The sequence below is a fragment of the Bombina bombina genome, chromosome 4, assembly GCF_027579735.1.
Source record: "Bombina bombina isolate aBomBom1 chromosome 4, aBomBom1.pri, whole genome shotgun sequence".
Lineage (NCBI taxonomy): Eukaryota > Metazoa > Chordata > Amphibia > Anura > Bombinatoridae > Bombina > Bombina bombina.
In genome coordinates, this window is record NC_069502.1 from 148,244,547 (window position 1) to 148,272,446 (window position 27,900).

At 41.7% G+C, this 27,900-nt stretch overlaps 1 protein-coding gene across 1 annotated transcript in view; it reads left to right on the top strand.

Moving 5' to 3' along the window:
* The window catches only part of SMC6 (structural maintenance of chromosomes 6), an 869,177-nt gene extending 848,891 nt beyond the window's left edge, over positions 1-20,286 (top strand). The window contains 1 exon segment of the mRNA XM_053711237.1: positions 19,901-20,286. Coding sequence (XP_053567212.1) covers positions 19,901-20,012 — 112 coding nt within the window. The 3' untranslated portion in view covers positions 20,013-20,286.
* The last annotated feature ends 7,614 nt before the right edge of the window (positions 20,287-27,900 follow it).

A 27,900-nucleotide genomic window follows, 5' to 3' on the forward strand; every position in this document is an offset into this window, starting at 1 on the left:
AATAAGTTATCATGATAAACTTTTACATGCAGAATCCATTAGTATTTATGCTTTATATATTTTATTCTTTTTACATCTTATGTACAAGATATACTTAGAAATGTATAAGAATATTTTTCTGATTCTATTTTAAAGGCTTTGTCTGACATCCCGCCTTCTAATAACATTTTTAGGCCTTTTTCAAACTTCTTTTTTAGTTGATGAAGTTTCAAATGACCAACTACATAATAAATTATCCTTCTCTGATGGTGTTTTTTCTCATTCAGAATTTTTCTTCATCAGATATTGACACTAACAAATCTACTTTTTTATTTTTTAATAGAGTACATTTGTTCTTTATTCAAAAGGTGTTGATTATTTTGGATATTGAAGTAACTAGTTCTTTTGCTTTTAAAGACTAGCTAACATTTAAATTCTGCTTATTTATCTTCTGTGATTTCTTCAGAGGTTTTTTCCAGTTCCTGATACTAGGGAATGGAATAGGCTGAGAATTTTCTTTTAGTCCTTCTTTAAGGTTTTTAAATTGTATTCTTTGCCGGCAGTTAGTTTTGAGGAAAGATTCCCCAAGTTAATGGGGCTATCTCTACTCCTGCTAAATATACTATTATTCTTATAGCAAATAGTATTAATTTTTTTCCTTCAGATGGTTGTATCTTATTTAAGGAAAATTATTTTCAGGTACTTTTCTTAGACCTGTAATTTATTTGGCTGATGTTGCAATTGCTTCATCTTTCTGGTTGGATACTTTAAGATCAAGTATCGGATTATGATTTGTTTAGCATTGTTAAAAGGACAAAATCTACTACTCATTTGAAGTTCAGACTAAGTGCTGTTGCATTGTCTTTCTATCTTGCATTTGTTTGTGCAAGTCCAGTGTGTTGACTGGTCCTTTAACTTGATTAACATGCTAATAATTTCATTTGTGTTGTCATTTTATTAAATATTTTCGCAAATGAGGTTTAATCTATGTATTTAGCTATTTCAGCTAGAAGAACTTTGTGATTTCAATCTTGGAATGCTAATTTGATTTCTAAAATCCATATTTCTTTTTTCCAAGATAATCAATTATTTGGCTCATAATTGGATTCAATTCTTTAACTGATACTCTGGGCTTCAAGATTGAGTTCTAAGACTAAAACTTTAAGCTTATATTAGTTTTCTGTTCTTACTAAGGAACGGAAGCCTGAATTCTTTCCCAAGTAATATGTTTATAATTGGAAGTTTTTTTCTTCATTCAATTAAGCCTTTTAAAAGTTCAAAGTCAGCTCCCCAAATTTGCATGTAGGTGCGGTTCTTATTCCAGCTTGGCTGGTAAGGGACAGGTTAAGACTTTTTTGAAATTTGTTTGGTTCTATTCGGTCCAAACTTCTTAGACTTTGGGTACAGAATAGGATTCAGAGTAAAACCGTCTGTGAGAAGTCTTTTTTTTCTCTATCATATTCCAGCTATTCCAGTAAGACTAATACTTTCCTGTAGTGTGTTTCAGACCTATATGTTTTGGGTACTGGTGAAGTGCGGCTGGTCACCCGTTGGGGCTCAAGCGCTGCTCAGACCTGGAGTTTTCTGGGGTATTTATTCCAGTTTCATTTTAGGAACTGGGTTTTGGGGTTTTATTCAAGACTATTCATTGTTCCAAAGATAGAAAATCTTTTTGAATTGTCATATAAGTGTACCATCTTTTAGAATGGTGTTTATATGGTCTATTCTGCCTTTTTGGTTAGTGATGGCATTATTTGTTTACAATAGATGCATATCTTCATTTTCTGTTTTCATTCAGATTATTTTTATTTTCTGAGATTCTCTTTTTTTTGACTAGCATTACCAATTTGTTGCTTTTCCTTCTGGTCTAGCGACAGCTCTAAGAATCTTTTCAAGGTTCTCAGTGTTCCTTATTTGGACGGTATCGTGGTACTGGCTCAGTCTTTTCGTTCTGCGGAATCTCATACGATTCAACTTTGTTGTTTCTTCAAGACATGGTTAGAGGATCTTTTTATCAAAAGCTCCTTGATTCCTCACACAAGGGTCACCTTTTTTAGGTTTCCAGATAGATTGTGTCAATGTTTTTGTCTCTAACAGACAAGTGACAAGTTTATTGGGTTCCGTTTGTCGGAACCTTCAGTCTCTATTATTTCCTTCAAGTTGCTATATATGCATGGAAGTTTTAGGTTTCATGGCTGCAGCATTGGATTCGTTTCCCTTTGCTCATTTTATAGGAAACCTTTCCAGTTTTTTATGCTGAATAATGGTGCAGGGATTCTAGGATATCACTTTTTATATCTTTGAATCGTAATGTTAAACTATCTTTGTTTCGGTGGTTAAGATCACCATCATTTAGTTCTACAGGTCTCTTCGGTTCTTTCAACCTGGACCATGATCTCTACAGATGCGAGTCTTTTAGGTTGGGAGGCTGTGTGAGGATCTCTGTCAGCACAAGGGGTTTGGAGAAATCAGGAGGCGAGATTACCATTTGATATTTTGGAACTCCGTGCATTCTCAGAGTTCTTCAGTTGGTTTCTTTTTGAAGAAGAGACGTTTGTTTTTTCAGACAGACAATGTCACAACTGTGGCGTATGTCAATCATCAGGGTGGGACTATCAGTCCTTAGGCTGTGACAGAAGTATCTCGGATATTTGCTTGGGCTAAATCCAGCTCCTATCTAATTTCTGTGGTCTTTTTCCCAGGTATAGACAATTGGGAAGCGGATTATCTCTGTTAATCAAGCTTTACATCCGGGAGAATGGTCTCTTTACCCAGATATGTTTTTCAATTTTTCAGATGTGAGGGCTTCCAGAAATAGATCTGATGGCATCTCATCTAAACAAGGAACTTCCCAGGGGCCTATTTAGGCCCGGGGATCCTCAGGCGGAAGTAGTGTATGCATTGACACTTCCTTGGAATTATCAATCTGCCTATATTTTTTCATCTCTGGTTCTTCTTTTAAGAGTTATTTTCAAAATCATCAGAGAGCAATCTTTGGTGTGGCTCCAGCATGGCCACACAGGTTTTGGTATATGGTTCTTGTTCGGATGTCCAGTTGCCAATCTTGGTTACTTCCATTAAGGCCAGACCTTATATTTTAACATTCGTTTTTTTTTTTTCAGGAATTCAAATTATTAATTTGATGGTATGAAAATTTAACGCTTAGTACTTAGTCATAGAAGTTTCTCTGACTCAGTGATTAATACTATGTTGCAGGCTCGTAAATCTGTGTCTAGTAAGATTTATTTTCGAGTTTGGAAGATTTACATCTCATGATGCTCTTCTTATGAATTCTCTTGGCATTCTTTTAGAATTCCTAGGATTTTATAGTTTCTTCATAAGGTTTGTCTGCATGTTCCTTGAAAGGACAAATCTCTGCTTTTCCTGTGCTGTTTCACAGAAAGAATTGCTAAATCTTTCTGATATTCATTGTTTTGTTCAGGCTTTGGTTCGTATCAAGCCTGTCATTAAGCCAATTTCTCCTCCTTGGAGTCTTAATTTGGTTCTGAAGGCTTTACAGGCTCTTCTGTTTGAGCATATGCTTTCTTTGGACATTAATTACTTTCATGGAAAGTATTGTTCTTTTTAGACATCTCTTCAGCTAGAACAGTTTTTGAATTATCTGTTCTTTCTTGTGAATCTCCTTTTTCTGATTTTTCATCAGGATAAGGTGGTTTTTGCTGTCTTCATTTCAATTTTTACCTAAAGTTGTGAATTCTAACAACATTAGTAGAGGAATTATTGTCCCTTCCTTGTGTCCTAATCCTAAGAATTCTTTGGTAAGATTCTTACATTTTTGGATGTGGTAAGAGTTTTGAAATATTATATTGAAGCTATTCAGATTTCAGACAGGCTTCTAGTCTATTTGTTATCTTTTCTGGTTTTAGGAAAGGTCAGAAGGCTTCTGCCATTTCTTTGGCATCTTGGTTAAAGCTTTTGATTCATCATGCTTATTTGGAGTCTGGTTAATCCCCGCCTCAGAGGATTACGGCTCATTCTACTAGGTCAGTTTCTACTTCCTGGACTTTTAAGAATGAAGCTTCTGTTGATCAGATTTGCAAAGCAATGACTTGGTCTTCTTTGCATACTTTTACTAAATTCTACCATTTTGATGTTTTCTCTTCTTCAGAAGCAGTTTTTGGTAGAATAGTACTTCAGGCAGCTGTTTCAGTTTGATTCTTCTCCTTATATTTCAGTTTTTTTCATTATAAAAATTGGAACTTTTGATTTGGGTAGTGGATTAATTTTTCAGCGGAATTGGCTGTCTTCATTTTATCCCTCCCTCTCTAGTGACTCTTGCGTGGAAGTTCCACATCTTGGGTATCTGCTATCCCATACGTCACTAGCTCATGGACTCTTGCTAATTACATGAAAGAAAACATAATTTATGTAAGAACTTACCTGATAAATTCATTTCTTTCATATTAGCAAGAGTCTGAGGCCCACCCTTTTTGTGGTGGTTATGATTTATTTTTTTGTGTAAAGCACAATTATTCCAATTCCTTATTTTTGATGCTTTCGCTCCTTTCTTATCACCCCACTTCTTGGCTATTCGTTAAACTGAATTGTGGGTGTGGTGAGGGGTGTATTTATAGGCATTTTAAGGTTTGGGAAACTTTGCCCCTCCTGGTAGGAATGTATATCCCATACATCACTAGCTCATGGACTCTTGCTAATATGAAAGAAATTAATTTATCAGGTAAGTTCTTACATAAATTATGTTTTTTGGGCAATTTTATTAGGGCACACATGGCTTAATTTTCGGGTCTTAGAACCCACATGGCTAGTTATAACCGCTCTGGTGTGGTTCTTTAAGGCTGAGGAAACATCGAGTGAGATGGGCGGGGCCTATTTTCACGCCTCAGATGCGCAGTTAGTTTTGTCAGTAAGCAGCAAGCTCTAACTCCTGAGGGTCCTGGTGTATGTTTTGGGCCAAATCAAAGCTTTTACCCCACACTTTCGATCCCTGAGGGCAGGTAGGGCCACAGCAGGGTTTTTTTTCCGGATCTGGGCCTATTTTCAATCCGGTTTGGAAATTAAGGGGTTAATTTTAAAAAAAAATTCTTAACTACCTATAGTGTGTTTACATACAAAATTTTGAAAAAATTGGTGCATGTTTAGGCTGTTTTGCAGAACGTGTATGCTTTTTTTCTCTTAAAGGCGCAGTACCGTTTTTTTCACTAAATAAAGTGTTTTCATGCTTGTTTGTAGTCATTACTAGCCTGTTCAACATGTCTGACATTGAGGAAAGTCAATGTTCAATATGTTTAGAAGCCATTGTGGAACCTCCACTTAGAATGTGTCCCTCGTGCACTGAAAGGTCAATAAATTGGAAAGAACATATTTTAGCTACTAAAAGTATGTCGCAGGATGATTCTCAGTCAGAAGAGAATCAGGTTATGCCATCTAATTCTCCCCAAGTGTCATAACCGTTAACGCCCGCACAAGCGACGCCAAGTACTTCTAGTGCGTCTAATTCTTTCACCCTGCAAGATATGGCCGCAGTTATGAATACTACCCTCACAGATGTTTTATCTAAGCTGCCTGGGTTGCAGGGGAAGCGCAGCAGGTCTGGTGGGAGAACAAACGCTGAGCCCTCTGACTCTTTATTAGCCATATCCGATGTACCCTCACAATGTTCTGAAGTGAGGGATTTCCTGTCTGAGGGAGAGATTTCTGACTTAGGAAATATGTTCCCTCAGACAGATTCAGATATGACGGCTTTTAAATTTAAACTAGAACACCTCCGCTTATTGCTCAGGGAGGTTTTAGCGACTCTGGATGATTGTGACCCTATTGTAGTTCCAGAGAAATTGTGTAAAATGGACAGATTCCTAGAGGTTCCTGCCTACACTGATGTTTTTATGGTCCCTAAGAGGATTTCAGAAATTGTTACTAAGGAGTGGGATAGACCAGGTATTCCGTTCGCTCCCCCTCCTACTTTTAAGAAAATGTTTCCCATATCAGACATCATGCGGGACTCGTGGCAGACGGTCCCTAAGGTGGAGGGAGCTATTTCTACCCTGGCTAAGCGTACAACTATACCTATTGAGGACAGTTGTGCTTTCAAAGATCCTATGGATAAAAAATTAGAGGGTCTCCTGTCAAAAATATTTGTTCATCAAGGTTTTCTTCTCCAACCTATAGCGTGCATTGTTCCTGTAACTACTGCAGCGTCCTTTTGGTTCGAGGCTCTGGAAGAGGCTCTTCAGGTTGAGACTCCATTAGAGGATATTCTGGATAGAATTAGGGCTCTCAAGCTAGCTAATTCTTTCATTACAGATGCCGCTTTTCAATTGGATAAATTTGCGGCGAAGAATTCAGGTTTTGCCATTTTAGCGCGTAGAGCGTTATGGCTTAAGTCCTGGTCTGCTGATGTGTCATCAAAAGCTAAGCTTTTAGCCATCCCTTTCAAGGGTAAGACCCTATTCGGGCCTGAACTGAAAGAGATAATTTCAGACATCACTGGAGGGAAAGGCCATGCCCTTCCTCAGGATAAGACTAATAGGATGAGGACCAAACAAAATAATTTCCGTTCCTTTCGAAACTTCAAAGGTGGTCCCTCTTCCTCTTCCCCTGCCGCAAAGCAAGAGGGGAATCTTGCTCAATCCAAGTCAGTCTGGAGACCTAACCAGACTTGGAACAAGGGTAAACAGGCCAAGAAGCCCGCTGCTGCCTCCAAGACAGCATGAAGGGGTAGCGCCCGATGCGGGACCGGATCTAGTAGTGGGCAGACTTTCCCTCTTCGCTCAGGCTTGGGCAAGAGACGGCCAGGATTCCTGGGCTTTAGAAATAGTAACCCAGGGGTATCTTCTAGATTTCAAAGATTCTCCCCCAAGGGGGAGATTCCATCTTTCTCAATTGTCTGTAAACCAGACAAAGAGAGGCGTTCTTACACTGTGTAGAAGACCTATATTCTATGGGAGTGATCTGCCCAGTTCCGGAAACAGAACAGGGGCAAGGGTTCTACTCCAATCTGTTTGTGGTTCCCAAAAAAGAGGGAACTTTCAGACCAATTTTGGATCTCAAGATCCTAAACAAATTCCTGAGTCCCATCCTTCAAGATGGAGACCATTCTGACTATTTTGCCAATGATCCAGGAGGGTCAATATATGACCACCGTGGACTTAAAGGATGCGTATCTACACATTCCTATCCACAAAGATCATCACCAGTTCCTCAGGTTCGCCTTTCTGGACAAGCATTACCAGTTTGTGGCTCTTCCCTTCGGGTTGGCCACGGCTCCCAGAATTTTCACAACGGTGCTAGGGTCCCTTCTGGCGGTTCTAAGGCCGCGGGGCATAGCTGTGTCAACTTACCAACTAGCCAAGTCTCACACGGACATCGTGTTGGCTTTTCTAAGATCTCACGGGTGGAAGGTGAACGTAAAAAAGAGTTCACTTATCCCTCTCACAAGAGTTCCATTCCTGGGAACTCTGATAGATTCGGTGGACATGAAAATTTTTCTGACGGAGATCAGGAAATCAAAGATTTTATCCATCTGCCGAGCTCTTCATTCCATTCCTCGGCCGTCAGTGGCTCAGTGTATGGAGGTAATCGGTTTAATGGTAGCGGCAATGGACATAGTTCCATTTGCTCGCTTGCATCTCAGACCACTGCAACTTTGTATGCTCAAACAGTGGAATGGGGATTATGCAGATTTATCTCCTCAGATAAATCTGGACCAAGAGACCAGAAACTCTCTTCTTTGGTGGTTGTCACAGGATCATCTGTCCAAGGGAATGTGTTTCCGCAGGCCAGCGTGGGTCATAGTGACAACGGACGCCATCCTATTGGGCTGGGGTGCAGTCTGGAATTCCCTGAAAGCACAGGGTTTGTGGACTCAGGAGGAGACTCTCCTCCCAATCAATATTCTAGAACTGAGAGCGATATTCAACGCGCTTTCGGCGTGGCCTCAGCTGGCGTCGGCCAGATTCATAAGATTTCAGTCGGACAATATCACGACTGTAGCATATATCAATCATCAGGGGGGAACAAAGAGTTCTCTAGCGATGATAGAGGTTACCAAAATAATTTGATGGGCAGAGACTCACTCTTGCCATCTATCAGCAATCTATATCCCAGGAGTGGAGATCTGGGAAGCGGATTTTCTAAGTCGTCAGACTTTTCATCCGGGGGAGTGGGAACTCCATCCGGAGGTGTTTGCACAATTGATTCAGCAATGGGGTACACCAGAATTGGATCTGATGGTGTCTCGTCAGAATGCCAAACTTCCTCGTTACGGGTCCAGGTCAAGGGATCCTCAGGCAGTACTGATAGATGCTCTGGCAGTACCCTGGTCGTTCAACCTGGCTTATGTGTTTCCACCTTTTCCTCTCCTTCCTCGTTTGATTGCCAGAATCAAACAGGAGAGAGCTTTGGTGATTTTGATAGCACCTGCGTGGCCACGCAGTACTTGGTATGCAGACCTGGTGGACATGTCATCTCTTCCACCATGGACTCTGCCACTGAGACAGGACCTTCTGATTCAAGATCCGTTCCAGCATCCAAATCTAGTTTCTCTGCGACTGACTGCTTGGAGATTGAACGCTTGATCTTATCCAAGTGGGGGTTCTCTGAGTCGGTCATAGATACCTTGATTCAGGCTCGAAAGCCTGTCACCAGGAAATTTTATCATAAGATATGGCGTAAATATCTTTATTGGTGCGAATCCAATGGCTACTCATGGAGTAAGATCAGGATTCCTAGGATTTTGTCCTTTCTCCAAGAAGGATTGGAGAAGGGGCTATCAGCTAGTTCCTTAAAGGGACAGATATCTGCTTTATCAATTCTACTGCACAAACTTCTGGCAGATGTTCCAGACTTTCAGTCGATCTGTCAGGCTTTAGTTAGAATCAAGCCTGTGTTTAAACCTGTTGCTCCGCCGTTTGAACCTATGCATTCCATAGATATTAAGCTTCTATCTTGGAAAGTTCTGTTTTTAGTTGCTATCTCTTCGGCTTGAAGAGTTTCTGAACTATCTGCATTGCAATGCGACTCGCCTTCTCTTGTTTTCCATGCTGATAAGGTGGTTCTGCGTACCAAACCTGGATTCCTTCCTAAGGTTGATACTAATAAGAATATTAATCAGGAAATTGTTGTTCCTTCTCTGTGTCCTAATCCTTCCTCTAAGAAGGAGTGTCTATTGCACAACTTGGACGTGGTTCGTGCTTTTAAAGTTTTACTTGCAAGCAACCAAAGATTTTCGTCAAACATCTTCTTTGTTTGTTGTCTATTCTGGAAAACGTAGAGGTCAAACAGCTACGGCTACCTCTCTTGCCTTTTGGCTAAAAAGCATCATCTGTTTGGCATACGAGACTGCTGGACAGCAGCCTCCTGAAAGAATTACAGCTCACTCTACTAGAGCGGTGGCTTCCACATGGGCTTTTAAAAATTATGCTTCTGTTGAACATATTTGTAAGGCTGAGACTTGGTCTTCGCTTCATACCTTTTCCAAATTTTACAAATTTGATACCTTTGCTTTTTCGGGGGCTGTTTTTGGGAGAAAAGTTCTTCAAGCAGTGGTGCCTTCTATTTAACCATCTGTCTTGTCCCTCCCGTTCATCCGTGTCCTGTAGCTTTGGTATTGTATCCCACAAGTAAAGGATGAATCCATGGACTCGTCTTACCTTTTATAGAAGAAAACTAAATTTATGCTTACCTGATAAATTGATTTCTTCTATGGTAAGACGAGTCCACGGCTCGCCCTGTCATTTTAAGACAGATTATATTTTTTTGATTTAAACTCAGTCACTTCTGCACCTTGTAGTTTCTCCTTTTTCTTCCTGTACCTTCGTTCGAATGACTGGGGGTGGAGCTAAGGGAAGAGCTATATAGACAGCTCTGCTGTGGTGCTCTTTGCCACTTCCTGTAGGGAAGGATAATATCCCACAAGTAAAGGATGAATCCGTGGACTCGTCTTACAATAGAAGAAATCAATTTATCAGGTAAGCATAAATTTAGTTTTTCATCCAGTTTATCTTCCTTGGAATCTTGATCTGTTTTTGAGGGTTCTTCAAACTATAGTTTTTATCCTGGAAGGATCTTTTTCTTCTAGCTTTGTCTTCAGCTACATGGGTATCTGAGCTTTCAGCTTTGTCATGCATACCTCCTTTTTTCTTTTCTTTTTTTCATAAGGGTTAGACTGTTATTTACTCTAGCTGTTCTTTTCTTCCTAAGGTGCTATCTACAGATATTATCAATCAGGAAATTGTAGTTGCTCCTTTTTGCCCAGCTTTAATGAGCATCTTCTCTACAACTTGGGTGTTAGAGCTCTCAAATATTATGTGGAAGCCACAAAATATGTTAGACATTCTTTGTCTTCTTAGTCAGAAAGCTACGAATGTTGCTTTAGCAGCTTGGCTTAAAGTCTTAATTTGCAAGAGGAAAACTCCCCCTAAACGCATTACTGCTCATTCCACTAGAGCAGTTGCTACTTCTTGGGCCTTTTGTAACGGCTTCTATTGATTAGAATTGCAAGGCAGCTACTTGGTCTTCGTTGCACACCTTTTATCACTCTGATGCGTATGCTTCTGAGGCTGCTTTTGGCAGGTAAGTTCTCGAGCCTTAGTGCCTGAATAGTAACATCCTGCCTTTGCCGTTTGTCCACCCCTATTCAATGTGTTCTCGTGGATATTGGGTATTGATTCCATGACAAAGAAACAGCTATTGTGACAACAAAAAGGAAGCTGGTAAAAAATATAGGTGGTAGTTCAAACTTAGAAAAATCCCTCTATCTTAAACCTGCTAGCCAATAACTTTCTATAAACTATTAAAAACATAGTAACACAAATTTAAATTAAAGGGACAGTCAAGTCCAAAAAAACTTTCATGATTTAAATCGGGCATGTGATTTTAAACAACTTCCCAATTTACTTTTAGCACTAATTTTGCTTTGTTCTTTTGTTATTCTTAGTTAAAAGCTAAACCTAGGAGGTTAATATACTAATTTCGTAGACCTTGAAGACTGCCTCTAATTTGAATGCATTTTGACAACTAGAGGGCATTAGTTCATGTGTTTTATATAAATAACTGAGCTCATGCACGTGAAGTGACCTAGGAGTGAGCACTGATTGGCTAAAATGCAAGTCTGTCAAAAGAACTGAAATAAGGGGGCAGTCAGCAGAAGCTTAGATACAAGGTAATTACAGAAGTAAAACGTATTATTATAACTGTGTTGGTTATGCAAAACTGGGGAATGGGTAATAAAGGGAGTATCTTTCTTTTTAAACAACAGAAATTCTGGTGTTGACTGTCCCTTTAATAATGCTGTATGCATAAAACAAAATATAAAATTTATGCAACACAGTTTCATTGCTAGATTTGTAATCCACACATTCGTACAAAAATAATCAAAATTTTTAATTAAAAGAAGCAAATAATTAGTAAAAGTTTATAAAAATATATCAAACCAAAATACATAAAAAAAGGGCACACACATAAAGCAACTCTTAAAAGCACAATCTTCTAAATAAAGTCCATAATATAAAAGTTCAAATGTTTAGTGCTTCCAGAGCTGATGTTTGTCTGAAAGCAAAGGAGACATGAAAGGTCTCGTTACAGGCGGTAAAAGATATATCAAAATGGTGTATATAGGTACTTACACCAGGTAATATCGTTTCGGCTTCTGAACTCTCTCAAAAAACACTGATGGCTAATTTCTCCAATACCCAGTGTGTTATTTTCTGCAACCTTGAGGAAATCCTGGGGTCGCTTTCAAACGACTGTCTAGCGTACTGCACACAGTGTTACTCCCGCCTCTGACACAGACCGTTACAGCTCCCTTTCGTACACCTGCTATTACAGGTGCTCCTTCTGGACAAAGTTTACAAGGTAGGTGATTTGAGCAACGTGTTTCCAAGGTTACCCTCCTTTTTCAAGCTTCCATGAAAAAGGAGGGTAACCTTGGAAACACGTCCTAGAGTCTGAGGCTGACTGCGTGGAGATTGAACGCTTTGTCTTAGCCAGAAGAGGTTTTTCTGAGAGGGTGATTGATACTCTCATTTAAGCCAAAAAGCCGGTCACCCGTCGCATCTATCATAATGTGTGGAGGACCTACTTACTCTTGTGTGAATCTCATGGATATTCCTGGCATAAGGTCAGGGCATCCAGTATTCTTTCCTTCCTCCAGGACGGTCTGGAGAAAGGACTTGCCGCCAGTTCTTTAAGGAGACAGATTTTGGCTCTATCTGTGCTGTTACACAAGAAGCTTGCTGAGATCCCTGATATTCAGTCTTTTGTTCAGGCTCTGTCCATGATCAGGCCTGTGTTTCAACATTCTGCTCCTCCTTGGAGTTTAAATTTGGTTCTGAAGGTTTTTCAGGAGCCTCCGTTCGAGCCTATGCATTCTCGTTGACATTAAGACTCTGTCTTGGAAGGTTCTTTTTCTGACGGCCTTGCAATGTGAGCCTCCTTACCTGGTATTCCATGCAGATAAGGCTGTCCTTTGCACTGGACTGAGATTTCTCCCTAAGGTTGTGTCTGATCACAACATTAATCAGGAAATTGTGGTTCCTTCCTTGTGTCCTAAACCTTTTTCTTCAAAGGAACAATTACTTCATAACTTGGATGTGGTTCGAGCCTTGAAATTCTATCTTCAAGCTACGAAGGATTTCAGACAAACTTCAAATTTGTTTGTTGTCTATTCGGGGAAGCGCAAGGGGCAGAAGGCTTCTTCTACTTCCCTATCCTTTTGCCTGAGGAGCATGATTCATTCGGCTTATGAGACAGCGGGATATAAGCCGCCTCAGAGGATTACGGCTCATTCATCTAGAGCTGTGACGACTTCTTGGGCCTTTAAGAATGAGGCCTCTATAGAGCAGATTTGTAAGGCAGCTACCTGGTCCTCCTTACATACTTTTACAACATTTTACAAATTTGACGTTTTTGCTTCGGCTGAAGCAGCTTTTGGGAGAAAGGTTTTGCAGGCTGTGGTGCCCTCAGAATAGGGTCCGCCTTCTTTTTACCCTCCCGTTTTTCATTCAGTGTCCTCTAGAGCTTGGGTATTAAGTAATGAATGAAGCCGTGGACTCTCCTCATATTAGATGGAAAACATAAATTATGCTTATCTGATAATTTCATTTCCATCGTTACGAGGAGAGTCCACGGCTCCCGCCCGTTTCTCCGTTGGGCGGACCTAAATTTCTTTTGTTTTTTCTTCTGGCACCTTTTATATCCTGATATTTCTCCTACTGTTCCTTGTTCCCTCGGCAGAATGATTGGGGGGATGAGGGGAGGTATTTAAGCCTTTGGCTTGGGTGTCTTTGCCTCCTCCTGGTGGCCAGATTCTGTATTTCCCACAAGTAATGAATGAAGCCGTGGACTCTCCTCGTAACAATGGAAATGAAATTTCTCCTGTTAAGTGTAGTCAGTCCACGGGTCATCCATTACTTATGGGATATTAACTCCTCCCTAACAGGAAGTGCAAGAGGATCACCCAAGCAGAGCTGCTATATAGCTCCTCCCCTCTACGTCACACCCAGTCATTCTCTTGCACCTAACTAATAGATAGGATGTGTGAGAGGAGTGTGGTTATTAAATTTAGTTTTTTTTTTATTACTTCAATCAAAAGTTTGTTATTTTAAACAGCACCGGAGTGTGTTATTTCTTCTCAGGCAGTATTAGAAGAAGAATCTACCTGAGTTTGTGTATGATCTTAGCGGACGTAACTAAGATCCATTTGCTGTTCTCGGCCATTCTGAGGAGCGAGGTAACTTCAGATCAGGGGACAGCGGGCAGGGTTCACCTGCAAAGAGGTATGTTGCAGTATATTATTTTCTAAGGAATGGAATTGACTGAGAAAATACTGCTAATACCGATATAATGTAAGTACAGCCTTAAATGCAGTAGTAGTAACTGGTATCAGGCTGTTATGTATGTATGTTGGCACCAAAGTATTTCTGGGGAATGGCACTTCACTAAGAAAATACTGTTTACATATAACTCTAGCCTCTCTGCAGTGATAGCGACTAGCAACAGGCTTTTATTCTTATTCATATATTTAAAACGTTTACTGTCAGGTTAATCGTTTTTTTTTTTCTCTGAGGTACTTGGTGAAAATTTATGGGCATTAATTTCCACTTGGCTGTCGTTTATTTTGCATAAAATCAGTTACTGAGCTTCCCCACTGCTGTATTAAGAGTGGGAGGGGCCTATTTTTGGCGCTTTTACTACGCATTAAAAATTCAGTCACAGTCTTCCTTATTCTCCCTGCATGATCCAGGACGTCTCTACAGAGCTCAGGGGTCTCCAAAACTAGTTTGAGGGAGGTAATCACTCACAGCAGACCTGTGAGACTGTGCTTTGACTGTGATAAAAAACGTATTTATTTGTCAATCGTTTTTGGTATTAAGGGGTTAATAATCCATTTGCTGATGGGTGCTATCCTTTGCTAAATTAATGCATTTCATATGAAAAATTGATTGCTGTAACTAAACCGGTTCATTGTTATATCAAAGTGACAGTTTTTTTGTGTGCTTCTTAAAGGCACAGTAACGTTTTGCATATTGCTTGTAAATTCAGTTGAAAAGTATTTCCAAGCTTGCTAGTCTAATTGCTAGTTTGTTTAAACATGTCTGACACAGAGGAATCTCTTTGTGCAATATGTTCAAAAGCCAAGGTGGAGCCCAATAGAAATTTATGTACTAATTGCATTGATGCTACTTTAAATAAAAGCCAATCTGTACATGTTAAGCAACATTCACCAGACAACGAGGGGGAAGTTATGCCGACTAACTTGCCTCACGTGTCAGTACCTGCATCTCCCGCTCAGGAGGTGCGTGATATTGTAACGCCAAGTACATCAGGGCGGCCATTACAAATCACTTTACAAGACATGGCTAATGTTATGACTGAAGTTTTGTCTAAATTGCCAGAACTTAGGGGTAAACGAGATCACTCTGGGGTGAGAACAGAGTGCGCTGATAATGCTAGGGCCATGTCTGATACTGCGTCACAATTTGCAGAACATGAGGACGGAGAGCTTCATTCTGCGGGTGACGGATCTGATCCAAATAAACTGGATTCAGACATTTCAAATTTTAAGTTTAAGCTGGAAAACCTCCGTGTATTACTAGGGGAGGTGTTAGCGGCTCTGAATGATTGTAACACAGTTGCAATCCCAGAGAAAATGTGTAGGTTGGATAAATATTTTGCGGTACCGACGAGTACTGACGTTTTTCCTATACCTAAGAGACTTACTGAAATTGTTACTAAGGAGTGGGATAGACCCGGTGTGCCTTTCTCACCCCCTCCTATATTCAGAAAAATGTTTCCAATAGACGCCACCACACGGGACTTATGGCAAACGGTCCCTAAGGTGGAGGGAACAGTTTCTACTTTAGCTAAGCGTACCACTATCCCGGTGGAGGATAGCTGTGCCTTTTCAGATCCAATGGATAAAAAGTTAGAGGGTTACCTTAAGAAAATGTTTGTTCAACAAGGTTTCATATTGCAACCCCTTGCATGCATTGCGCCTGTCACGGCTGCGGCAGCATTTTGGTTTGAGTCTCTGGAAGAGACCCTTGACTCAGCTCCATTAGATGAGATTACACACAAGCTTAAAACCCTTAAGCTAGCTAATTCATTTATTTCTGATGCCGTAGTACATTTAACTAAACTTACGGCTAAGAATTCCGGATTCGCCATTCAGGCGCGCAGAGCGCTGTGGCTAAAATCCTGGTCAGCTGATGTAACTTCTAAATCTAAATTGCTTAACATACCTTTCAAGGGGCAGACATTATTCGGGCCCGGTTTGAAAGAAATTATCGCTGATATTACGGGAGGTAAAGGCCATGCCCTGCCTCAAGACAGAGCCAAACCAAGGGCTAGACAGTCTAATTTTCGTGCCTTTCGTAACTTCAAGGCAGGAGCAGCATCTACTTCCTCCGCTCCAAGACAGGAAGGAACTGTTGCTCGCTACAGACAAGGCTGGAAACCTAACCAGACCTGGAACAAGGGCAAGCAGGCCAGAAAACCTGCTGCTGCCCCTAAGACAGCATGAAGTGAGGGCCCCCGATCCGGAAACGGATCTAGTGGGGGGCAGACTCTCTCTCTTCGCCCAGGCTTGGGCAAGAGATGTCCAGGATCCCTGGGCGTTGGAGATCATATCTCAGGGATATCTTCTGGACTTCAAAGCTTCTCCTCCACAAGGGAGATTTCATCTTTCAAGGTTGTCAACAAACCAGATAAAGAAAGAGGCGTTTCTATGCTGTGTACAAGACCTCTTACTAATGGGAGTGATCCACCCAGTTCCGCGGTCGGAACACGGACAAGGGTTTTACTCAAATCTGTTTGTGGTTCCCAAAAAAGAGGGAACCTTCAGACCAATATTGGATTTAAAGATCCTAAACAAATTCCTAAGAGTTCCATCGTTCAAAATGGAAACTATTCGGACAATCTTACCCATGATCCAAAGAGGTCAGTACATGACCACAGTGGATTTAAAGGATGCCTACCTTCACATACCGATTCACAAGGAACATTACCGGTATCTAAGGTTTGCCTTCCTAGACAGGCATTACCAGTTTGTAGCTCTTCCCTTCGGGTTGGCTACGGCTCCAAGAATCTTTACAAAGGTTCTGGGCTCTCTTCTGGCGGTACTAAGACCGCGAGGAATATCGGTAGCTCCGTACCTAGACGACATTCTGATACAAGCGTCAAGCTTCCAAACTGCCAAGTCTCATACAGAGTTAGTACTGGCATTTCTAAGGTCGCATGGGTGGAAAGTGAACGAAGAGAAGAGTTCTCTCTTACCACTCACAAGAGTTCCCTTCTTGGGGACTCTTATAGATTCTGTAGAAATGAAAATTTACCTGACAGAGGACAGGTTAACAAAACTTCTAAATGCCTGCCGTGTCCTTCATTCCATTCGACACCCGTCAGTGGCTCAATGCATGGAGGTAATCGGCTTAATGGTAGCGGCAATGGACATAGTACCTTTTGCACGCCTACATCTCAGACCGCTGCAATTGTGCATGCTAAGTCAGTGGAATGGGGATTACTCAGATTTGTCCCCTATGCTGAATCTGGATCAAGAGACCAGAGATTCTCTTCTATGGTGGCTTTCTCGGCCACATCTGTCCAGGGGGATGCCCTTCAGCAGGCCAGACTGGACAATTGTAACAACAGACGCCAGCCTACTAGGTTGGGGCGCTGTCTGGAATTCCCTGAAGGCTCAGGGATCATGGACTCAGGAGGAGAGTCTCCTTCCAATAAACATTCTGGAATTGAGAGCAGTTCTCAATGCCCTTCTGGCTTGGCCTCAGTTAGCAACTCTGAGGTTCATCAGGTTTCAGTCGGACAACATCACGACTGTGGCTTACATCAACCATCAGGGAGGGACAAGGAGTTCCCTAGCGATGATGGAAGTATCAAAGATAATTCGCTGGGCAGAGTCTCTCTTGCCACCTGTCAGCGATCCACATCCCAGGCGTGGAGAACTGGGAGGCGGATTTCCTAAGTCGCCAGACTTTTCTTCCGGGGGAGTGGGAACTTCATCCGGAGGTCTTTGCCCGAATACTTCGACGTTGGGGCAAACCAGATATGGATCTCATGGCGTCTCGCCAGAACGCCAAGCTTCCTTGTTACGGGTCCAGGTCCAGGGACCCGGGAGCGGTCCTGATAGATGCTTTGACAGCACCTTGGACCTTCAGGATGGCTTATGTGTTTCCACCCTTCCCGATGCTTCCTCGTTTGATTGCCAGGATCAAACAGGAGAAAGCATCGGTGATTCTAATAGCGCCTGCGTGGCCACGCAGGACCTGGTATGCAGATCTAGTGGACATGTCATCCTGTCCACCTTGGTCTCTGCCTCTGAGACAGGACCTTCTAATTCAGGATACTTTCAAACATCAAAATCTAATTTCTCTGAAGCTGACTGCATGGAAATTGAACGCTTGATTTTATCAAAGCGTGGATTTTCGGAGTCAGTAATTGATACCTTAATACAGGCTAGGAAACCTGTTACCAGGAAATTTTACCATAAGATATGGCGTAAATACTTACACTGGTGCGAATCCAAGAGTTACTCATGGAGTAAGGTTAGGATTCCTAGGATATTGTCTTTTCTACAAGAAGGTTTAGAAAAGGGTTTATCTGCAAGTTCTTTAAAGGGACAGATCTCAGCTCTGTCCATCCTTTTACACAAACGTCTGTCAGAAGTTCCAGACGTTCAGGCTTTTTGTCAGGCTTTGGCTAGGATTAAGCCTGTGTTTAAGACTGTAGCTCCACCGTGGAGCTTAAACTTAGTTCTTAACGTTTTACAGGGTGTTCCGTTTGAACCTCTTCATTCCATTGATATCAAGCTGTTATCTTGGAAAGTTCTGTTTTTAATGGCTATTTCCTCGGCTCGTAGAGTCTGAGTTATCAGCCTTACATTGTGATTCTCCTTATCTGATTTTTCATTCAGATAAGGTAGTTCTGCGTACTAAACCTGGGTTCTTACCTAAGGTAGTCACTAACAAGAATATCAATCAAGAGATTGTTGTTCCATCATTGTGCCCTAACCCTTCTTCAAAGAAGGAACGACTTCTGCACAATCTAGACGTAGTCCGTGCCCTGAAATTTTATTTACGGGCAACTAAAGATTTTCGCCAAACTTCTTCCCTGTTTGTCGTTTATTCTGGACAGAGGAGAGGTCAAAAAGCATCTGCTACCTCTCTCTCTTTTTGGCTTCGTAGCATAATACGTTTAGCCTATGAGACTGCTGGACAGCAACCTCCTGAAAGGATTACAGCTCATTCTACTAGAGCTGTGGCTTCCACTTGGGCCTTTAAGAATGAGGCCTCTGTTGAACAGATTTGCAAGGCTGCAACTTGGTCTTCTCTTCATACTTTTTCCAAATTTTACAAATTTGACACTTTTGCTTCTTCGGAGGCTGTTTTTGGGAGAAAGGTTCTTCAGGCAGGGGTTCCTTCCGTATAAAGATCCTGCCTGTCCCTCCCGTCATCCGTGTACTTTAGCTTTGGTATTGGTATCCCATAAGTAATGGATGACCCGTGGACTGACTACACTTAACAGGAGAAAACATAATTTATGCTTACCTGATAAATTCCTTTCTCCTGTAGTGTTGTCAGTCCACGGCCCGCCCTGTTTTTTATGGCAGGTCTAAATTTTAAATTATACTCCAGTCACCACTGCACCCTATAGTTTCTCCTTTCTCGTTTGGTTTTCGGTCGAATGACTGGGTTTGACGTAGAGGGGAGGAGCTATATAGCAGCTCTGCTTGGGTGATCCTCTTGCACTTCCTGTTAGGGAGGAGTTAATATCCCATAAGTAATGGATGACCCGTGGACTGACTACACTACAGGAGAAAGGAATTTATCAGGTAAGCATAAATTATGTTTTTTAGGTAAGCATAATTTATGGGGGGTTTTACCAGCGCTTCCTTTTTGTTGTCAAAATAGCTGTTTCTTTGTTTTGATCTTTTCTCTGGATCAATAATTTAAAAGGAAGCACAGTATCTTTAAGAATTGCACTGAGAACCATTTGCTTTGTGTTTTACTTGTATTGATTCCATGACCCTGCACTTCCTTTTTGTTCAGGTGGCAGCAGTACTTGTTTGCACTTCTTTACCCCGCTTTATGAATTGCTTTTCTCTTTTTTTCCCCTCATCTGCTTGGCTATATGTATGAATGAGGATCATGGGAAGAGGGAAGGATTTAAATCTCTGATGTATTGGGGTGTCTTTTACAACACGTGATGACTCGTAGACTCTCAGAACCATGAAAGAAATTAAGTTGTTTTGTTTGTTTGTTTGTTTTATAGTAGCTATTTGAATGGTCTGGTAGAAATATATCACATTGTGAACTATTACTCTTTTGATAGACATCTAGACTTTCAACCTTGAAATTATTACTTTTAACAGTATGATGTTGCATTGTGTTTGCTAAAGCAAGGCTTAACATTCTGTCTGCCTCTGCAGCTCTCTTCCATCCAGTAACCTGATCCGAATTCTTCGAATGCAAGATCCTGAACGAGGACAAACAACTTTGCCTTTTGTGCCAAGAAGTCAAGATGAGGAAAATGAAGATTGAATCAACCTTTTTACCCTTGTCAAATAGAAGCACTAGAGAATAGCTCAATTATTGCACACACGGGCTAGCAGTTAATGTTCTTGCTTATGTTGGTGTTGGGAAAGAAAAATGTTATCTTCAACGTGTTTAAAATAGTTTCATAATAATCCTAAAACTATAATATTTTGTAAATTGTTTCATCATAGTGCAAGGAATAAATGGAAGTTTTCAAACCACATATTTTGTAAAAATTCCTCACTTTATATATGATATTAAAATACTATAATAATAATAATCTGTTTCCATTTGATTTTTTTTAGCTCCATGATACCTTCATATATGAGAATAATTTTGCAATGAAAAAATCAGCTTTTATTTTGTCAAATGAGCATATTATTTAGTTGTTTTTTTTTTCTTTTCATTGATTTTTATGTCCCTAGAACAAAAGAACCCTTGCTTAACCAATCACAAACTAATATGCATATAGAACTCGATTTGCACATGTGCAGTTAAGGAAAGAGACTGGGTTAGCCTGCCCTTTTCTGTTCCTTTAAGGGGATTTAGCACTTATTCAGGTTAGTTCATAATAATTAATTTAACAGATAATTTCTTTCTAACTTCTATCTGATAGTAAATATATACATATACACAATAATATAATATTCACCCCTAAACTGCCTTGTATGCCAACTGCTATTGCAAAGAATGCTTGATGTTGATGCAAAACTGATAATTTACCTTAAAAGAGCAAATGAGTATAGAGAATGAGGGAGGAGCGGTTAAACAAAAGCTCACAGATAAATTACTTAAAGGTATTAACCCAAGCCTCCCTGGGAGAAAGTAGGACAAGTACAATATTCAGATATATTTTAAACAAAAATAAATAATGAATAATGAAACATTTTATGTGTAAATTAAATGCAGGGCCGGATTTGGCCACCGGGATACCAGGAAAAATCCTGGTGGGCCAGCAGTCTGTGGGCTGGCAGGGGCAGCTGCAGTGTGTGGAGGGCAGCAAAGCACAGTTGTGAGGGAGCGCAGCAGCAGAGCTGCCAGTAAGCAGCAAACAGACTGACAGGCTCAGCCACTTATTCAGGCATGTGAGCGGAGAGGCCACCGTAGCCTACAGTGCTTAGCTTACATAGGGGATGAGGCAGTGCGACGGCCGCTTACACACCAATAGAGGCAGTTTGTGAGGCATGGGAATAGGACAGGGGCAGGACGGCTAGAACTTCACACACAGTTGCACGTGACAAGGTCAGGAGGGGGCCTTGTTGGAGCGGAGGCCACGTGGGAAGGCAGGCATCGGTAATAGGGATCATGACACAGACCAGTGCACTACTGCTGCTGACAAGGGCGTGGTGGCCTCTGGTGGCAAAAAAAATGACTGCCAAAGACTGCTCCTAATGAAGATGGGGGGGCTGTTGCAGAGGAAAATTGGCCATAGGCAAGGTAGGGGGGATGGGGGGCTGGTCTTCTAACATTTCCAGGGCCGGTCTGGTTTCTCAGTCCAGCCCTGATGAAATGCCTAGTTCAATGGTCCTTTAAGTGCCTTTTTAGATAAATGCCTTTTCCTAAAACCATTCTTAGAAAATGACCATGATTATTTTTGGTCATGTAAATAGCACTTTTATTTATAAATTATACAAATAAAAATAATTAACAGATTAAGATTATATAACATAGCAGGGGCAGAATAAGCATAGCCGTTTCTTTACTACTTCAAAAAAAAAAAAAAATCCATAACAAGACCAAGAAGGATAGAGAGAGAGAACAGTAAACTTACAAAAAGGCTTCTATGTTTGCACATATCTTGGACATCACCATTGATGGATCCCTCCCCCTTAGGGGGTAATGGATAGTAAAAGAAACACAACTAGTTCCTCATTTACAGCATTAATATGACTTCCCTCACTCCTTCCACCACATCACAGTGTGGCCAAGACAAAGTTTATTACTTTTTTTTCCTTTCCTGGTGGTTTAGCCAGGAGAATGTTATACATTTTTGGGCATGTAAGCCTGGTTAGTCTACTGCCCTTCTTGACGGGCATGAGTTTACATCTGCTTCCCTAAGTATTTAAATGTCTTCTGCATAAGCTGTCATGTTTGGAATTTAAGAAGGATCTAGTATATGGATTCACAGTAAGCCCTTTACTGTAAGCCCTTCACTTCGCTTGGTTAATGGTCGTCAGGTTACCGCACATCCCTTTAGCCTTTCTATTGTTCTTTTCTCCTGTTAAGTGTAGTCAGTCCACGGGTCATCCATTACTTATGGGATTATATCTCATCCCTAACAGGAAGTGCAAGAGGATCACCCAAGCAGAGCTGCTATATAGCTCCTCCCCTCTACGTCATACCCAGTCATTCTCTTGCACCTAACTAATAGATAGGACGTGTGAGAGGACTGTGGTTATTAAAATTAGTTTTTATATCTTCAATCAAAAGTTTGTTATTTTAAACAGCACCGGAGTGTGTTGTTTTTTCTCAGGCAGCATTAGAAGAAGAATCTACCTGAGTTTTATGTATGATCTTAGCGGTCGTAACTAAGATCTATTTGCTGTTCTCGGCCATTCTGAGGAGAGAGGTAACTTCAGATCAGGGGACAGCGGGCAGGGTTCACCTGCAAGGAGGTATGTTGCAGTATATTATTTTCTAAGGAATGGAATTGACTGAGAAAATACTGCTAATACCCATATAATGTAAGTGCAGCCTTAAATGCAGTAATAGCGACTGGTATCAGGCTGATATGTATGTATGTTACACTGTGGTATTTCTGGGGAATGGAACTTCACTAAGAAAATACTGTGTACATTTAACTTATACTTGAGCCCCCACTGCAGTGTAAGCGACTAGCAGCAGGCTTATTAGTATCATTTCATCATTTTATTTTAAAACGTTTTTACTGGCATGTTAATCGTTTTTCTCTGAGGTACTTGGTGATAAAAAAATTTTGGGCATTATTTTTCCACATGGCTGTCGTTATTTATGAATACTTTCAGTTTGCTGAGCTTCCCCACTGCTATAATATGAGTGGGAGGGGCCTATTTTGGCGCTTTCTTGCGCAGTAAGAATTCACTCACAGTCTTCCTATTCCTTCCTCCATGATCCAGGACGTCTCTACAGAGCCCAGGGGTCTCCAAAACTAGTTTTGAGGGAGGTAATCACTCACAGCAGACCTGTGAGACTGTGCTTTTTGACTGTGATAAAACATTTTTTATATCTGTTATCCGTTTTTGGGTATTAAGGGGTTAATCATCCATTTGCTGGTGGGTGCAATCCTTTGCTAACTTATTGCATTTATTGTGAAAATTTGGTTGCTATAACAAATTTGGTTCATTGTAATTCTACTGTGACAGTTTATTAGTGTTTCTTAAAGGCACAGTAACGTTTTTTATATTGCTTGAAAATTTATTTCAAAAGTTTTTTCCAAGCTTGCTAGTTTCATTGCTAGTCTGTTAAACATGTCTGACACAGAGGAAACTCTTTGTGCAATATGTTTAAAGGCCAATGTGGAGCCCAATAGAAATTTGTGTACTAATTGCATTGATGCTACTTTAAATAAAAGTGTACATGTAAAGAAAATTTCACCAGACAACGAGGGGGAAGTTATGCCGACTAACTCTCCTCACTTGTCAGTACCTGCGTCTCCCGCTCGGGAGGTGCATGATATTGTGGCGTCAAGTACATCAAGGCGGCCCATACAAATCGCTTTGCAAGACATGGCTAATGTTATGACTGAAGTATTATCTAAATTGCCAGAAATTAGGGGTAAACGCGACCACTCTGGGGTGAGAACAGAGTGCGCTGATAATATTAGAGCCATGTCTGATACTGCGTCACAATATGCAGAACATGAGGACGGCGAGCTTCATTCTGTGGGTGACGGATCTGATCCAAGTAAACTGGACTCAGACATTTCAAATTTTAAATTTTAGCTTGAAAACCTCCGTGTATTGCTAGGGGAGGTATTAGCCGCTCTGAATGATTGTAACACGGTTGAAATTCCAGAGAAAATGTGTAGGCTGGATAGATACTATGCGGTACCGGTGTGTACTGATGTTTTTCCTATACTTAAGAGGCTTACAGAAATTATTAACAAGGAGTGGGATAGACCCGGTGTGCCTTTTTCACCCCCTCCTATATTTAGAAAAATGTTTCCAATAGACGCCACCACACGGGACTTATGGCAGACGGTCCCTAAGGTGGAGGGAGCAGTTTCTACTCTGGCTAAGCGCACCACTATCCCGGTGGAGGATAGCTGTGCTTTTTCAGATCCAATGGATAAAAAGTTAGAGGGTTACCTTAAGAAAATGTTTGTTCAACAAGGTTTTATATTACAACCCCTTGCATGCATTGCGCCTGTCACGGCTGCGGCGGCATTCTGGTTTGAGTCTCTGGAAGAGAACATTAACTCAGTTACATTGGATGAAATTACAGACAAGCTTAGAGTACTTAAGCTAGCCAATTCATTTATTTCCGATGCCGTAGTACACTTAAACTTACGGCTAAGAATTCAGGATTCGCCATTCAAGCGCGCAGAGCGCTGTGGCTTAAATCTTGGTCAGCCGATGTAACCTCTAAATCTAAATTGCTTAACATACCTTTCAAAGGGCAGACATTATTCGGGCCCGGTTTGAAAGAAATTATCGCTGACATTACTGGGGGTAAGGGTCATGCCCTGCCTCAAGACAGAGCCAAACCAAGTGCTAGACAGTCGAATTTTCGTGCCTTTCGTAACTTCAAGGCAGGAACAGCATCAACTTCCTCAGCCCCAAAGCAGGAAGGAACTGTTGCTCGCTACAGACAGGGCTGGAAACCTAACCAGTCCTGGAACAAGGGCAAGCAGGCCAGAAAGCCTGCTGCTGCCCCTAAGACAGCATGAAGTGAGGGCCCCCGATCCGGAAACGGATCTAGTGGGGGGCAGACTTTCTCTCTTCGCCCAGGCTTGGGCAAGAGATGTCCAGGATCCCTGGGCTTTAGAGATCATATCTCAGGGATATCTTCTGGACTTCAAAGCTTCTCCTCCAAAAGGGAGATTTCATCTTTCAAGGCTGTCAACAAACCAGCTAAAGAGAAAAGCGTTTCTACGCTGTGTACAAGACCTTTTACTAATGGGAGTGATCCATCCAGTTCCGCGGTCGGAACACGGACAAGGGTTTTACTCAAATCTGTTTGTGGTTCCCAAGAAAGAGGGAACCTTCAGACCAATTTTGGACTTAAAGATCCTAAACAAATTCCTAAGAGTTCCATCGTTCAAAATGGAGACTATTCGGACAATCTTGCCTATGATCCAAAGGGGTCAATACATGACCACAGTGGATTTAAAGGATGCCTACCTCCACATACCGATTCACAAGGATCATTATCGGTACCTAAGGTTTGCCTTCCTAGACAGGCATTACCAGTTTGTAGCTCTTCCCTTCGGGTTAGCCACGGCTCCAAGAATCTTTACAAAGGTTCTGGGCTCTCTTCTGGCGGTACTAAGACCGCGAGGAATTTCGGTAGCTCCGTACCTAGACGACATTCTGATACAAGCGTCAAGTTTCCAGACTGCCAAGTCTCATACAGAGTTGGTTCTGGCATTTCTAAGGTCGCATGGGTGGAAGGTGAACGTAGAAAAGAGTTCTCTAAGGCCACTCACAAGAGTTCCTTTCTTGGGGACTCTTATAGATTCTGTAGAAATGAAAATTTACCTGACAGAAGACAGGTTAACAAAACTTCTAAATGCTTGCCGTGTCCTTCATTCCATTCAACACCCGTCAGTGGCTCAATGCATGGAGGTAATCGGTTTAATGGTAGCGGCAATTGACATAGTACCTTTTGCACGCCTGCATCTCAGACCACTACAATTGTGCATGCTAAGTCAGTGGAATGGGGATTACTCAGATTTGTCCCCTATGCTGAATCTGGATCAAGAGACCAGAGATTCTCTTCTATGGTGGCTTTCTCGGCCACATCTGTCCAGGGGAATGCCCTTCAGCAGGCCAGACTGGACAATTGTAACAACAGACGCCAGCCTACTAGGTTGGGGCGCTGTCTGGAATTCCCTGAAGGCTCAGGGATCATGGACTCAGGAGGAGAGTCTCCTTCCAATAAACATTCTGGAATTGAGAGCAGTTCTCAATGCTCTTCTGGCTTGGCCTCAGCTAGCAACTCTGAGGTTCATCAGGTTCCAGTCGGACAACATCACGACTGTGGCTTACATCAACCATCAGGGAGGGACAAGGAGTTCCCTAGCGATGATGGAAGTCTCAAAGATAATTCGCTGGGCAGAGTCTCACTCTTGCCACCTGTCAGCGATCCACATCCCAGGCGTGGAGAACTGGGAGGCGGATTTCCTAAGTCGCCAGACCTTTCATCCGGGGGAGTGGGAACTTCACCCGGAGGTATTTGCACAACTGCTTCGGCGTTGGGGCAAACCAGATCTGGATCTCATGGCGTCTCGCCAGAACGCCAAGCTTCCTTGTTACGGATCAAGATCCAGGGACCCGGAAGCGTTTCTGATAGATGCTCTGACAGCACCTTGGGTCTTCAACATGGCTTATGTGTTTCCACCCTTCCCGATACTTCCTCGTCTGATTGCCAGGATCAAGCAGGAGAGAGCATCGGTGATTCTAATAGCGCCTGCGTGGCCACGCAGGACCTGGTATGCAGATCTAGTGGACATGTCGTCCTGTCCACCAAGGTCTCTGCCTCTGAGACAGGACCTTCTGGTTCAGGGTCCTTTCAAACATCCAAATCTAATTTCTCTGAGGCTGACTGCATGGAGATTGAACGCCTGATTCTATCAAAGCGTGGATTCTCGGAGTCAGTGATTGATACCTTAATACAGGCTAGGAAACCTGTTACCAGGAAAATTTACCATAAAATATGGCGTAAATACTTACATTGGTGCGAATCCAAGAGTTACTCATGGAGTAAGGTTAGGATTCCTAGGATATTGTCTTTTCTACAAGAAGGCTTAGAAAAGGGTTTATCTGCTAGTTCGTTAAAGGGACAAATTTCAGCTCTGTCCATTCTTTTGCACAAGCGTCTGTCTGAAGTTCCAGACGTTCAGGCTTTGGCCAGGATTAAGCCTGTGTTTAAAACTGTTGCTCCGCCATGGAGCTTAAACTTAGTTCTTAATGTTTTACAGGGTGTTCCGTTTGAACCCCTTCATTCCATTGATATCAAGCTGTTATCTTGGAAAGTTCTATTCCTAATGGCTATTTCCTCGGCTCGAAGAGTCTCTGAGTTATCAGCCTTACATTGTGATTCCCCTTATCTGATTTTTCATTCAGACAAGGTAGTTCTGCGTACTAAACCTGGGTTCTTACCTAAGGTAGTCACCAACAGGAATATCAATCAAGAGATTGTTGTTCCTTCATTGTGCCCTAACCCTTCCTCAAAGAAGGAACGACTGGACGTCGTCCGTGCCCTGAAATTTTATTTGCAGGCAACTAAAGATTTTCGAAAAACTTCTTCCCTGTTTGTCGTTTATTCTGGACAAAGGAGAGGTCAAAAGGCTTCGGCTACCTCTCTTTCTGGCTTCGTAGCATAATACATTTAGCCTATGAGACTGCTGGACAGCAGCCTCCTGAAAGAATTACAGCTCATTCTACCAGAGCTGTGGCTTCCACTTGGGCCTTTAAAAATGAGGCCTCTGTTGAACAGATTTGCAAGGCTGCAACTTGGTCTTCACTTCACACTTTTTCCAAATTTTACAAATTTGACACTTTTGCTTCTTCGGAGGCTGTTTTTGGGAGAAAGGTTCTTCAGGCAGTGGTTCCTTCCGTGTAGAGGTCCTGCCTGTCCCTCCCGTCATCCGTGTACTTTTAGCTTTGGTATTGGTATCCCATAAGTAATGGATGACCCGTGGACTGACTACACTTAACAGGAGAAAACATAATTTATGCTTACCTGATAAATT